Genomic DNA, 13,449 nt, shown 5'->3' with positions numbered 1-13,449 from the left:
ATCCATCCATCCATCCATCCATCCATCCATCCATCCATCCATCCATCATCTGCTTGTTCTGAAGTCAGGTCTTGGGGGCAACAACTTGAGCAGGGAGGTCCAGACATCTCTCTACAGCCACCTCTTCCAGCTCTTCTGGGATGACTCCAAGGTGTTCCCAGGCCAACCGAGAGACATAGTCTCTCCAGCGTGTCCTGGGTCTTCCCTGAGATCTCCTCCCAGTTAGACATGCCCAAAGCACTTTCCTAGGGCAGCGCACAGGAAGCATCCTTACCAGATGTCTGAACCACCTCAACTGGCTCCTCTCATTGTGGAGGAGTAGCGATTATACTCCTGAGTCTTTCCTGGATAACTTAACTTCTCATCCTATCTCTAAGGAAGAGTCACGCTACCCTGTGGTGGAAATTTCAACCTCCTGTATCCACGATCTCATTCTTTCTGTCACTACCCAGAGTTCATGACCAGAGGTGAGGGTAGGAACGCAGATTGACTGGTAAACAGAGAGCTTTGTCTTACAGCTCAGCTTCCTCTTCACGAAAACAAACCGGCACAGAGTCCACAATACTGCAGATGCTGCACCAATCTGTCAATCTCACGCTCCATTCTTCCCTCACTTGTGAACAAAACCCAGAGATACTTGAACTCCTCCATTTGAGGCAGAACCTCACCCTCGACCTAAAGAAAGCAATCCACCCTTTTCTGACTGAAGACGATGGCCTCAGATTTGGAGGTACTAATTCTCATCCCAGCTGCTTTGCACTTGGCTGCGAACCACTCCAGTGAGAGCTGAAGATCACAGCACAATGAAACCAACAGGACCAAATCGTCTGCAAAGAGCAGAGATGGAATCCTGAGGCCAATGAACCAGAATCCCTCCACCCCCTGGCTGCACCGAGAAATTCTGTCCATAAAAGTTATGAACAGAATCTGTGACAATGGGCAGCCCTGGTAGAGTCCAACTCCCATCCTGAAGGGGTGCGACTTACTACCGGCAATGCAAACCAAACTCTCGCACTGCTTGTATAGGGACTGAACAGCCCGTAACAATGAGCCCCCAATCCCATACTCACAGAGCACCCCCCACAGTGTACCTCAAGGAACAAGGTCAAAAGCCTTCTCCGAGTCCACGAAACACATGTAGACTGGATGGGCAAACTCTCATGACCCCTCGATGACCCTAGTGGGGGCAAAGAGCTGGTCCAGTGTTCCAAAGCCAGGGCAGAACTCATATCGTTCCTCCTTGATCTGAGGTTCAACCAACGATCAGATTTACTTCTCCAGTACCCCTGAATAGACCTTACCAGGGAGACTAAGGAGAGTGATGCCCCTGTAATTGGAGAACACCCTCTGGTCCCCCTTTTTGAAGAGGGAAGTCACCACCCCACCCTCCGGTCCCCCTTTTTGAAGAGGGAAGTCACCACCCCAGTCTGCCAATTCAGTGGCACTGCCCCTGATGTCCATGCGATGTTGCAAAGGCGTGTCAACCAAGACAGTCTCACAACATCCAGAGCCTTGGGGAAATCAGGGAGAATCTCCTTCACTCCCGAAGCCCTGCCATTGCAAAGCTTTTTAACTACCTCGGTGACCTCAGCCACAGTTACGGACAGACCATCCCTGAAGTTCCAACTCAGCTTCCTTCATTAAAGACGTGCCGGTGGGACTGAAAAAGTTTAAGTGTTCCTTCCACCTCCCGACGACGTCGTCACTGGTTGAGGTCAACAGCACCCCACCTTCACTGAAAACAGTGTTGGTAGAATTCTGCTTTCCCCTCCTCAGCCACCTGATGGTTTGCCAGAATCTCCTCGGAGCCGACCGACAGTCTTTATCCAAGGTTTCACCAAACTCCTCCCATATCCCATATACTCTCCAAAAAGAACATTGAGACAGTGATCCACGCCTTCATAACATCTAGACTTGATTACTGCAATTCACTTCTGTTTGGAATCAGTCAGTCCTCCATTGCTCGTCTACAACTGGTCCAAAATGCTGCAACCCGATTTTTAACTGGTACAGGCTATAGAGAGCACATCACGCCAGTTTTGGCCTCCCTCCAATGGCTACCCATTCACCTTCGGATCCATTTAAAAATTCTCATGTATGTTTTTAAATCACTGAACAGTTCCGCCCCATCCTATCTCACTGATCTTCTGCAGCCATATGTCCCACCGCGCTCTCTGAGGTCAGCAGACCAGATGCTTCTCTCAGTCCCAGAAACCCATCGTAAGCTCAGAGGTGACAGGGCTTTCTCTGTTGCGGGTCCACGACTGTGGAATGAGTTGCCACTGAGTGTCCGGCAGGCTCCCACACTCTGTCTTTAAGTCTCGCTTGAAGACCCACTTCTATTCGCTTGCCTTTAACACGGTGTGATTTGTTTTGGGCCGGTCTGTTCTCTACTCTGTTGGCCATTTTAGTTAGCTTCTGCTGCTATTTGTATCTGTATTTCTATTTTATGTTTTCCTGTCTGCTGTGCATGTTTGTTTTCTTTTGTATAGCACTTTGGTTGGCCTTGTTGCTGTTTTAAGTGCTATATAAATAAATTGGTATGGTATGGTATGGTATATCCAAGCTTTTGCCTCAGCAACAGTCAAGGATGCAAACCGCTTGGCCCTCCAGTACTCCTCAGCTGCCTCTGGAGTCCCACCAGCTAACAAGGCCCAATAGAACTCATTCAGTTTGACAGCATCCCTAACCCGGGGTGTCCACCAATGAGTTTGAGGATGGCCTTTGCAAGAAGCACTGACAACCTTGCGACCACAAGTCAAGGCATCTACTTCAACAATTGAGGCATGGAACATGGCCCACTTAAGACTCATTGTGGGTCACTGATTGCCAGCCTCAGGTGGGGAAGGGGCCTGAGCTTGTGTGCGAGGTCGAGAGGTACCAACGAGATCTAGTTGGGCTCACCTCGATGCGCAACATGGGCTCTGGAACCAATCTCCTTGAGAGGGGCTGTACCTTATTCTATGCTGGAGTTGCCCATGGTGAGAGGCGTCGAGCTGGTGTGGGTCTACTCTCAGGTGAAGAGAGGAGCTGAGCTGTCAACTGATCACTGCCTGGTAGTGAGTTGGATCAGTTGGCGGGGGGAAATGACAGACAGACCTGGTAGACCCAAATGTGTAGTTAGCGTTTGCAGGGAATGCCTGGCAGAAGAACCCATCTAAAAGATCTTCAACTTGCACCTCCAGAAGAGCTTTGACCACATCCCACCAGAGAGGTCACATTACATGTCCCAAGAGCCAGCTTTGGTAAGCCAGGTTTGGAGCGCCAAGGCCCCCGCCTTCAGCCACTGCCCATGGAGTCATGCACCCAACTTGTATGGCCCCTCCTACAGGTGGTGGGCCCACAGGAAGACCATGCTGAGCCACCGCCCTGAAATACAACCACTGCGCTGAAAACATAAGGGCCTTTTAATGAAAACAGAATGCAATTATGTGGAAATTTATTCACAATGAAACTAAGAGCATGTAGCAATTTTTATTAAAACATGTTTGGAGTTTGATGTGATTTTGTTAGTTTAAACTTTCAGTATGTTAACTGTGTTCCACTGTGAATAAAAGAGTTTGAGGTGCTTTAATTTGCATTTTACACCACGTTCCTACTGTTTAGAGATGTGGCCAAAATGAGACTCAGGAGCAGCGACGACAGAAACAATGCATGTTCTGACCTAAAATAAATAAGAATATCAGCTGTAACAACTGAGTCTTTATACATGGAGTTGAATTTCAATCTGAGCTGAAAAACGGTTCCCAAATAAAACCACTGAACAAAAGTCTTCAGCCTGAAGTTCAGGAAAGAAACGTGTGTAGGCTGCTCTGAGGTCAGTGTGTGAAGCCTCAGGTTCAAATATTCAACACACTGAGACTGATCTGGGTACAAAAATAATTAAAACCTGCAGAAAAGATCATAATGCTTCACTTTTCTTCTTTACTGACGTGTGTGTGTGTGTTCCTGCTGTTAAAAGTAAAAAATGAACCTTCTCTGGTTTGAGGCCTCAGACTTGGTGCTTCTTAGGACAAATTTATTTTTAATATTTCCTAATGTTGTCTTTTATACCAAACTCTGGACTGAGCACAGAAACCCACCTGTGTATCAGAAAAGACGAGTTTTCACATCCATCAAACTTTTCCACATTTTGTCACGGTACAAAGTTTTTTACTGGGACTTTATGTGTCATGGACTGACAGTAAAACGAGTCCTGTTTTCTAGGACAGTCTGACAGCTGTCCCGTGGACAGGTGGTCCCACCTGAGCTGGGGGTCTCTGCAGCTCCGCCTCTCAGGTGGACAGTCATGACTGTCCTCTTCCTGTTTGCAGATGATGAACTGCGTCCAGAGGAATGGGGAAGCATAAAATGTTTTAGATTCATCTCATCAAAGGCGAATACAGTCAGAGGGACTGGTTTAAAATATGTTTAGTTTAATATACAGTTCTTATGTGAAATTCATCATAGGATAAAGTAGTGGCTGAAAACAATGGCCAGCACTTTAAAACTTTAAATATAGACACAGTTGGTTATAATAGAGATGATGACAGTACTAATGATGTGTTTTACAGTCCCAAGTGTATTGTGTTCTGGTTATTGTAACGTAAAGAAGTTTACGTGATGAGGTGGTGTACAGACACGTGCACTGAGCACACTCTTGTTGATCTGTATTTTTCTGTTTTGCAGTTCTTATTTAAAAAAAAAGTTGCACGTTAGATGAGTGGGCCCATCATTTTCAACAGTGTAACATACAAACCGGATTCCAAAAAAGTTGGGACACTAAACAAATTGTGAATAAAAACTGAATGCAATGATGTGGAGATGGCAAAATGTCAATATTTTATTCGTAATATAACATAGATGACAGATCAAAAGTTTAATCTGGGTAAATGTAACATTTTAAAGGAAAAATATGTTGATTCAAAATTTCAGTGTCAACAAATCCCAAAAAAGTTGGGACAAGTAGCAATAAGTGGCTGGAAAAAGGAAATTGGGCATATAAAGAACAGCTGGAAGACCAGTTAACACTAATTAGGTCAATTGACAACATGATTGGGTATAAAAAGAGCTTCTCAGAGTGTCAGTGTCTCTCAGAAGCCAAGATGGTAAGAGGATCACCAATTCCACCATTGTTGCGCGGAAAGATAGTGCAGCAATACCAGAATGGTGTTACCCAGTGTAAAATAGCAAAGACTTTTAAGTTATTATCATCAACCGTGCATAACATCATCAAAAGATTCAGAGAATCTGGAACAATCGCTGTGCGTAAGGGTCAAGGCCGTAAAACTCTACTGGATGCTCGTGATCTCCGGGCCCTTAAACGTCACTGCACCTCAAACAGGAATGCCACTGTCAAGGAAATAACAGAATGGGCTCAGGAACACTTCCAGAAAGCATCGTCAGTGAACACAATCCACCGTGCCATCCGCCGTTGCCAGCTGAAACTCTACAGTGCAAAGAGGAAGCCATTTCTAAGCAAGCTCCACAAGCTCAGACGTTTGCGCTGGGCCAGGGGTCATTTAAAATGGAGTGTGGCAAAATGGAAGACTGTTCTGTGGTCAGATGAGTCACGATTTGAAGTTCTTTATGGAACACTGGGACGTCATGTCATCCGGACCAGAGAGGACAAGGATAGCCCAAGTTGTTATCAACGCTCCGTTCAGAAGCCTGCATCACTGATGGTATGGGGTTGCATGAGCGCTTGTGGCATGGGCAGCTTGCATGTCTGGAAAGGCACCATTAATGCAGAGAACTATGTTCAGGTTCTAGAACAACATATGCTCCCATCTAGACGTCATCTCTTTCAGGGAAGACCCTGCATTTTTCAACACGATAATGCCAGACCACATTCTGCAGCAATCACAACATCATGGCTACGTAGGAGAAGGATCCGGGTACTGAAATGGCCAGCCTGCAGTCCAGATCTTTCACCTATAGAGAACATTTGGTGCATCATAAAGAGGAAGGTGCCACAAAGAAGGCCCAAGACGATTGAACAGTTAGAGGCCTGTATTAGACATGAATGGGAGAGCATTCCTATTTCTAAACTGGAGAAACTGGTCTCCTCTGTCCCCAGATGTCTGTTGAGTATTGTAAGAAGAAGGGGGGATGCCACACAGTGGGAAAAATGGACTTGTCCCAACTTTTTTGGGATTTGTTGACGCCATGAAATTTGGAAACAACAGATTTTTCCCTTAAAATGAAACATTCTCTCAGTTTAAACTTTTGATCTGTGATTTGTGTTCTACTCTGAATAAAATATTAGATGTTGGCACCTCCACATCATTGCATTCAGTTTTTATTCACCATTTGTTGAGTGTCCCAACTTTTTTGGAATCCGGTTTGTATTTTGTGTATATATATATATATATATATTCTCAATACTTCCTTTTAATGAACGTTGATGAGAGATCATATCTCTCCAGTTTTAGCTTCTCTCCAATGGCTCTCTGTCAAATCCAGAATTTAATTCAAAATCTTACTCCTAACCTACAAAGCTCTCAACAACCTAGCTCCATCTTATATATGAGATCTTATTGTTCCATATTTTCCTAACGGAGCACTTCGTGCTCCAATTGCAGGTTTACTTGTGGTTCCTAGAGTTTCCTAAAGCAGAATGCTAGGAAGATCTTTCAGTTCTCAGGCTCCTCTCTTGTGGAACCAACTTCCAGTTTCCGTCCATGAGTCTGACACATTGTCCAGTTTTAAGACTGGGCTGACTTTTCTTTTTCATAAATCCTATAGTTAGGGTTGGCTTGGGTTTCCTGAGCTATCCCTTAGTTATGTTAATATAGGCTTAGACTGCTGGAGGACAAATTGACCTCATTTCATCAAACGAATAGTTTGTAATTGTTTCTGTCTTATGTTTAAAAAAAAAAATCTTTCCTCCTAGAGAAAATCTTGCTCGCCTCCATTCCGTGTTCGTCTGTTTCTACTTCCTGTCCTCTCAAACCAGCCGGTCAAAGCAGATGGCCGCTCGTCCTGAGCCTGGTTCTGCTCGAGGTTTCTTCTTTTTAAAAGGAAGTTTTTCCTTTCCACTGTCTCCTTTGTGTTTGCTCAGGATGGGAGACTGTGACAAAGTGAAGAGTCAACACAATCTGCTGCTTCCAGAGAACTTTTACTAATTGACATTTATAATGTCTGTGAACGTTTCTGTTCAGTGGCCTGAGACAACTTCTGTTGGGACTTGGAGCTGTATAAATAATCTGAATTAAACTGAACTGAGGCTCTGACAGATGATGTTTTATTACCCAACCCTGGTCTTCATGATGCTGTTTGACGGATGTTCTGTAACAGCTCTCAGAACAGCTGGATTTAAACTCAGGTTAAATTACAGACAGCTGGACTTTGTTTTCTAAACGGGAAACATCTGGACTTTAAAAGGGGTGAAACAAACACAGGTTACACTTTATATTTGTAATAAAATCTGGAGATTCTCCGTCCACGTCACTAATACGACCTCCTCTGTGCTGGTTTAGCAGCTGAATCCAGTAAAAGACTTTGTGGTTGTAACTGAACCGTAGAAAAGTTTAAGGGGTGTGAAAATGTTTTGTCCTGTAAACGCTCTGAAATGTGAAAATCTTTCCATTAAAACAGAATAAAGTGTTGTTTTTGTCTAAAGGCGGTACGGTGTGACAGGAAGCTGCAGAGGATTCAGTGTTTGAGTGGCACAGGCGTTCCTCAGGGTTCTTACCACGACGTGATTAAATACTGAGCCAGGTGGATGGAGATCGGCGTGCCGGTGATGGTGACGTGTCGGTCACTGCTGCTGTCCAGCTGACTGCCGATCTTGATCTGAGCCCCCGATACCTGCCGGATTTCATTGATCTTGGTGCCCTGGCGCCCGATGATGGAGCCAATCAGCTGCGAGGAAGACGAGGCAGACGGGATGAAGACAAGGTTTGCTATGGGAGGATGTTTTTTCAGGATTTCAAGAAGCACTCAACAAAACCTAACAGAAAAATCTAAACACATATTACAGCATTTAATATCCATCTTTGATCCTCCTGCTTGGCTCACAGAGGCAACAAGTCCTGCTCTGAGGGAGGAAGAGGAGCAGAAGAGTGGCATGATGAAGGAGAAGATGGAGGCTCCTTCAGACACAGGCAGAGCCACAGAGGAGGAGCTGAGAGATGAAGACGTCTCCGTCCTGCACATCTACAAGGCTGCAGTGGAAAGAGTCCAGCGCTGCTCCTTGCTGGAGGATCCACAGCTGATAGACCAGGCCAAACACCTGGGACACCTGGCCTTCAACATCTGGAACAACATGAAGGACATGGTCTCCTACACCCCCATCATTCTGGACCCAAACACTGCTGGTCCAGAACTCATCCTGTCTGAAGATCTGAGGTGTGTGAGACTGAATCAGGAACTTCCTGTGGTCCTGGCAGCTGGTGAAGAGCTTGTTGAGGTTTAATGTCAAAGGTCCAGCTGTCGTGAGCCACTGCAGACATTCTGAAGGAGAACGGGCATTTTGTGGAAACCTGAGCGGAAGGATCTGGTTCTGTTGAGGTTTCTCCTCCATCTGTTCTGGAGAAGTGAGGTTCCTCCTTAGGATGCTCAGCTCTCTGGTTGTTAAAATGCACCTGCAGCATTAGGAGCAGAGGAGGAGGTGAGGGCTATTTTTGGGCGATTCCCTGCTGCCCTTGTAATTTGGAAAGGTTTAGTGAAGGAGGAGGAGGAGGAGGGCTGGTGTTCGAGCTCTGGCTGTGAACTGTAGAATGAAGCTCAGACGTTTCTTCACTCCTCCTGAACCCTCTTCTCTCTGAGATACTGTGAGTCGGGCTTGGACCAGGAGAATCTTTACTCTCACTGTGAGCCGGGCTTGGACCAGGAGAATCTTTACTCTCACTGTGAGCCGGGCTTGGACCAGGAGAATCTTTACTCTCACTGTGAGCCGGGCTTGGACCGGGCTTTTCAGGTCTCCATGTTTGTGTTTTATATGTGAGAGAAACATTGACAGCTGCCGAGGTGTTTATCACCCTGTCCGAGCGAGGACGCAGCTTCAGGGTGGAAACATGACCTCCATCTCCCGTCATCATGACACCCCCCCCCCCCCATTAAACTAAACGTTTCATCCATTTATCAGTTAAAGACTAACTCGCTCACTTGGACAGGAATGCCGACTAACATCAGCTGTCGGTGGGTTCTGTTGTGTTTGGTTGATTTAAAGACAACCGGCTGCCTGATGGAGACGAGCCGGTGAACGGCGTTCACAGAGGAGTCTCACAAACGTCTCAAAACGTTTGCAGGAGTTTGAGCCCTCACTGTTCACCTTCTGGGACTCAGTGCAAGAAATATGAGAGAAATAAGTTTGGTACCAATAAAACAACATTTTGACCATTGGCGACAAAAAAAGACAATAAACTGATCAGTTCATTGTTTGGTGTCTCCGACAGTCACAGCTCGGTCAGAAACGAGCTTTAGAGCCGCTCAGAAGAAAACCTGAACACTGACATTTAGTTTAGTGGTAGCTGACGGTCATCCCAAATGCACACTCTGAGGTCACTATTAAATCTGCCAGGTGGCGGGTGACATGCATTTCTTTAAGGAATGTTTGTTTTTATTTTTTAACAAAGTTGTTTTTGTGCTTTTCTCATTCAAAGAAAGACTCTTCTGTCTCCTCCCTCCAGCTCTTATCTGAACTCCTGCTTCAGATGATTCTCGGCACCGATCAGAGATTTTCTAAAATCTGGAAGTTAAACAGCCGAGTTGTTTTCTGCACATTTTAAACCAAAGTTTGACAGAAACGGATTTCCAGAGTGAGACCTGCTGGGACGTTTGGTTTGGACCCGGCGGAGGACGAGCTGGACGGGGCAGAGATGAAGATGTTCACATCTTCTTAGGAGGAACCCAAATGGACAAAAAACGATTCCATTGGAGGGAGGCTGAGATGGATTGGACATGTCCAACAGAGGGACTGTGGACATGTCCAACAGAAGAATGGTGGACATATTTGACCAGAGAGTTTGAACGTGGAGCTTCCAGTGAGGAGAAGACGAGTCATCAGAGGATGTTTCTGGGAGGAGGATGGACAGAGACACGTTGTCAGATATGTGGTGGTCAAAAGCTCCCACATGGACCAAAGGTCACAGCTTTGACCTTTTCAGCAGCCACCGTCCATCAGTCGTCAGCTGATCCGTCCCTTTCCCTGAGCTGCTGATGGGAAACCAGCTCCAGTTGCTGTGGAACTGTTTGTCCTCAGACTCTGACAGGTTTTAATGGTTTCTGCAGAAGTTCTTGGTGTTTTTAGTTTGACTCACATCATTTGGAATGAGGAGCTCCTGAGACGTGGTTTGGGAAGCGGCCTCCACACCTGCTGAGAGAGGACAAAGACGGATCACGGGGTCTGAACAGAACCGTCTTGATCCAAAGCAACAAGAACAAACAGTTTATCCTCAAACAGGATGTAAAACAAGTCCAACTTAATCAGAACAATTAAAAAGAAGAAGCTGAAAATGAGCAACAATCCAAAACAGTCATTTTTAAAAACATGGCACCATTTCTACAAATGTTTTCATCCACACAGAAAACTACTAAAACGCTGCAGTAACTACAGCAGACCTGTAGGTGGTGCTGTAACAAAAACAGGAAACAAGGTACAGAGCAGAGGCTCAGGATGGAGGATACAAGAGCAAAAACTGAATCCTTGTTATGGACTACCAGGTGGACCTTCTACTTTGTGTCACTTTAAACTACTGTTGACTGGGAGACGTGTCCAAATACGAGGACATGTGGATGATATGAGACTGAGGGATGGACGAAAGAGTTGTCCTCATCATGTCCTGGGTTAATTATACACCAAACCTTTATTCTCCATTAAACTTGATGTTTCTTCTTGTTTTTTATCAGAATGTCTCATTAGTTTAATTAGTTTAGAGGTGGGTCGATGACATCATCGTTTTCTAAAAGTTGTGTTTAGGCTGTCCACATGAGAACACAAAGGAGGAGTTTAGGACTTCCTGGTGTTAAAAAATACAGTCAGGGGCTCCTAAAACAGCGTTTCCATGTGGACGCAAAGTTTGATTGGTGTCACCAACAGCTGCTGGGAATAGAATTTATTTTGTTTACTGCATCAGAATCACTAAACTTGAATATGAAATAAAATAAAATGATCAAATAAAATGCAGGTGATGGATGTGTGGAGACGTACCGGGCAGAACCTGTGTGGCCGACTGGCTGATGGACGCCAGGCTTTGCTGCTGCATCGACAGCTGGTGAAGCTTCGCCAGCTGATGGAGACAGAAAAACAAAACTGTGAAATAATCAACAAACAAACAAACAAACAAACAAACGCAGGGTTCTGAGGGCACGATGAATGAACGTGAAGAAGAAACTTGGTGTTAGAATAAAAGCAGCGTGTCTTTAGCCTTGTTGGAATATAAAAAGCAGATCTTTGTGTTCTCGTGGGTTTTGTTTGGACCGGAACCGTCAGGTTTTTGGAGTTGGACTCATCGGTTGTTCTTTGAGTCTCTTTGTTCCGGTTTAGTCTAAATGACACAGAACCTGGACCCGAGCCGACTCTCTCGGGTTGGTTCTGTTCGTGTTGTTCACAGTGGTTCAGATGAAACCCTCTTACCTCTGAATGTGGGAGTCCGTAGTGACTCTGGACCGCGTACGCCTGAAACAGAGAGAACAGGAGATTAAGATCCGCTCGTTGTCCTTGTTGCACGACGCCTCAGCACGAAGTTCAACCAAACTTTAAAAAAAAAACGTCCATCAGCAGCACAACGAGACAAAACGGCAGAGTCAGCTCAAAGAAGCACCGGCTGCAGGTCCAAACATCTAGTTTCATCAGAAACTGGACCAAATGATCCAGATCCAAGAACCAAGACCATCAGAGGGAAAGCACAGTCTGAAAGACTGGGAGAGGCCAGTCTGAGATGGTCTGGACATGTCCAGAGGAGGGACAGTGGTTTAGACATGTCCAGGGGAGGGACAGTGGTCTGGACATGTCCAGGGGAGGGACAGTGGTCTGGACATGTCCAGAGGAGGGACAGTGGTTTAGACATGTCCAGGTGGGGGACAGTGTGTATATTGGTAGAAGGATGTTAGAAATGCAGCTGCCAGGAAAAAGATAAAGAGGAGATGCAGTTAGAGAGGACATGGTGGGACTTGGAGTGAGGACAGAGTGAGATGGAGGACTAGGACTCACTTTGGAGACCTCTGAAGAGGGAACATTAATAATCTAAGAAGAAACTGAACAGATTTTTCAGAAGTACAAGAAGAAAACCACGTGTTTTATGAAGATGTGAACATCTGCAGGAGAAGCACCTCAGATCGGATCATCTGGTCTGACTAGTCAGAACCTGACCTCTCAGGATCGTCTGGTTCGTCAGAACCTGACCTCAGAGCCCTCAGACCGAGGATGAACCTGGTGTAAAATGTGGCCTCCACCAGACCTGGAAGCAGCCTGAGCAGCAGCTCCTCCAGGTCCGGTAGCTGAAGGTCTTGCTTTAGCTCAGGGTGCTCGGACCTGGAGGTTGTTCTCGCTCTTGCTTCGTTTGTGTTTTTACAGCTGCTGCAGCTGCGTCGGCTGTTCACGCCCCGATTCAGCCGATCTGAGACGGACCTGGACAGCAGCGTCCAGCCAGGACAGACGTCCCTCTCCTGTGGTGTCGAGGTCCATTTCTGGGGGTTTTAGAGTCTCTAAAAAACAAAACATCTCCCAGTCGGCTAATACAGTATATGAAAGTTGTTTTTATAAATATTCCCCCTCAGGAACTTCTGAGCACAAATCAAACTGGTTGACCCACTCTGTGAAGGTGTTATTTATAAGAATGAGTTTGTTGCAGCTCCTCAGACTGATGAAGTCCTTTGGATGAAAGACGAAACTTTTCAACACAAAGAAAACGTCCAGAGGACCTGACTGAACTTTTTTTTTTTTTTTACTGGATTACTGAGCATGAACTTTTAAAGCGTGTCGGATTCTTCCCTGTGAGGCCTCCTGAAGATGAACCTCGACACCAAACAGAACCAAACATTTCATTTTTGTTACGTCATGATAAAAACAACTAAATATTCTTTCATTTGACTTTACATCTTCATGGAGCTGAAATGTTTTTATCATCTGACTGAGTTTCCTTCATTCTGAACGTGGTTCATGTTTATGTGTTGAATGTTTTTTGTGTTTAGTGTTTTTCTCTTCTGCTCACCTGTTGCAGGTCCACTCCTCCCTGCGCCACCGAGAACAGAGGGTGGGAGCTGAAGTCGGACGCCTCGAACACCTGGACACAAACACAGAGAAGTTCGGACCCGGGATCAGCAGCTGATGTGCTGCAGTTCTGTAGCCTTCATCACACACCTGTCACACACCTGTCTCACACCTGTCACAAACCTGTCACACACCTGTCTCACCACCGTCTCACATCTGTCACACACCTGTCACACACCTGTCACAAACCTGTCACACACACCTGTCTCACCACCGTCTCACAACTGTAACACACCTGTCCCACACCTGTCACA

General features: G+C 45.8%; 1 protein-coding gene across 2 annotated transcripts in view; it reads right to left on the bottom strand.

Annotated features, from left to right (window-relative positions):
* Positions 1-13,449, bottom strand: part of pcbp4 (poly(rC) binding protein 4) — a 30,580-nt gene that overhangs the window by 1,804 nt on the left and 15,327 nt on the right. The window contains exons 8-12 of one of the 2 annotated variants that reach the window (XM_037679016.1): positions 13,137-13,208; positions 11,561-11,602; positions 11,135-11,213; positions 10,245-10,300; positions 7,676-7,845 (exon numbers count right to left, since the gene is read on the bottom strand). In XM_037679016.1, coding sequence (XP_037534944.1) covers positions 7,676-7,845; positions 10,245-10,300; positions 11,135-11,213; positions 11,561-11,602; positions 13,137-13,208 — 419 coding nt within the window. The remainder of the gene's footprint in view (positions 1-7,675; positions 7,846-10,244; positions 10,301-11,134; positions 11,214-11,560; positions 11,603-13,136; positions 13,209-13,449) is intronic. The other variant, XM_037679015.1, reaches the window with a different exon arrangement.

Source organism: Nematolebias whitei, chromosome 7, assembly GCF_014905685.2.
Source record: "Nematolebias whitei isolate Nwh7 chromosome 7, NemWhi1, whole genome shotgun sequence".
NCBI classification, from domain to species: domain Eukaryota; kingdom Metazoa; phylum Chordata; class Actinopteri; order Cyprinodontiformes; family Rivulidae; genus Nematolebias; species Nematolebias whitei.
Note: the sequence above shows the minus strand (reverse complement) of the source record. Positions and strands in the feature narration are given on the sequence as shown.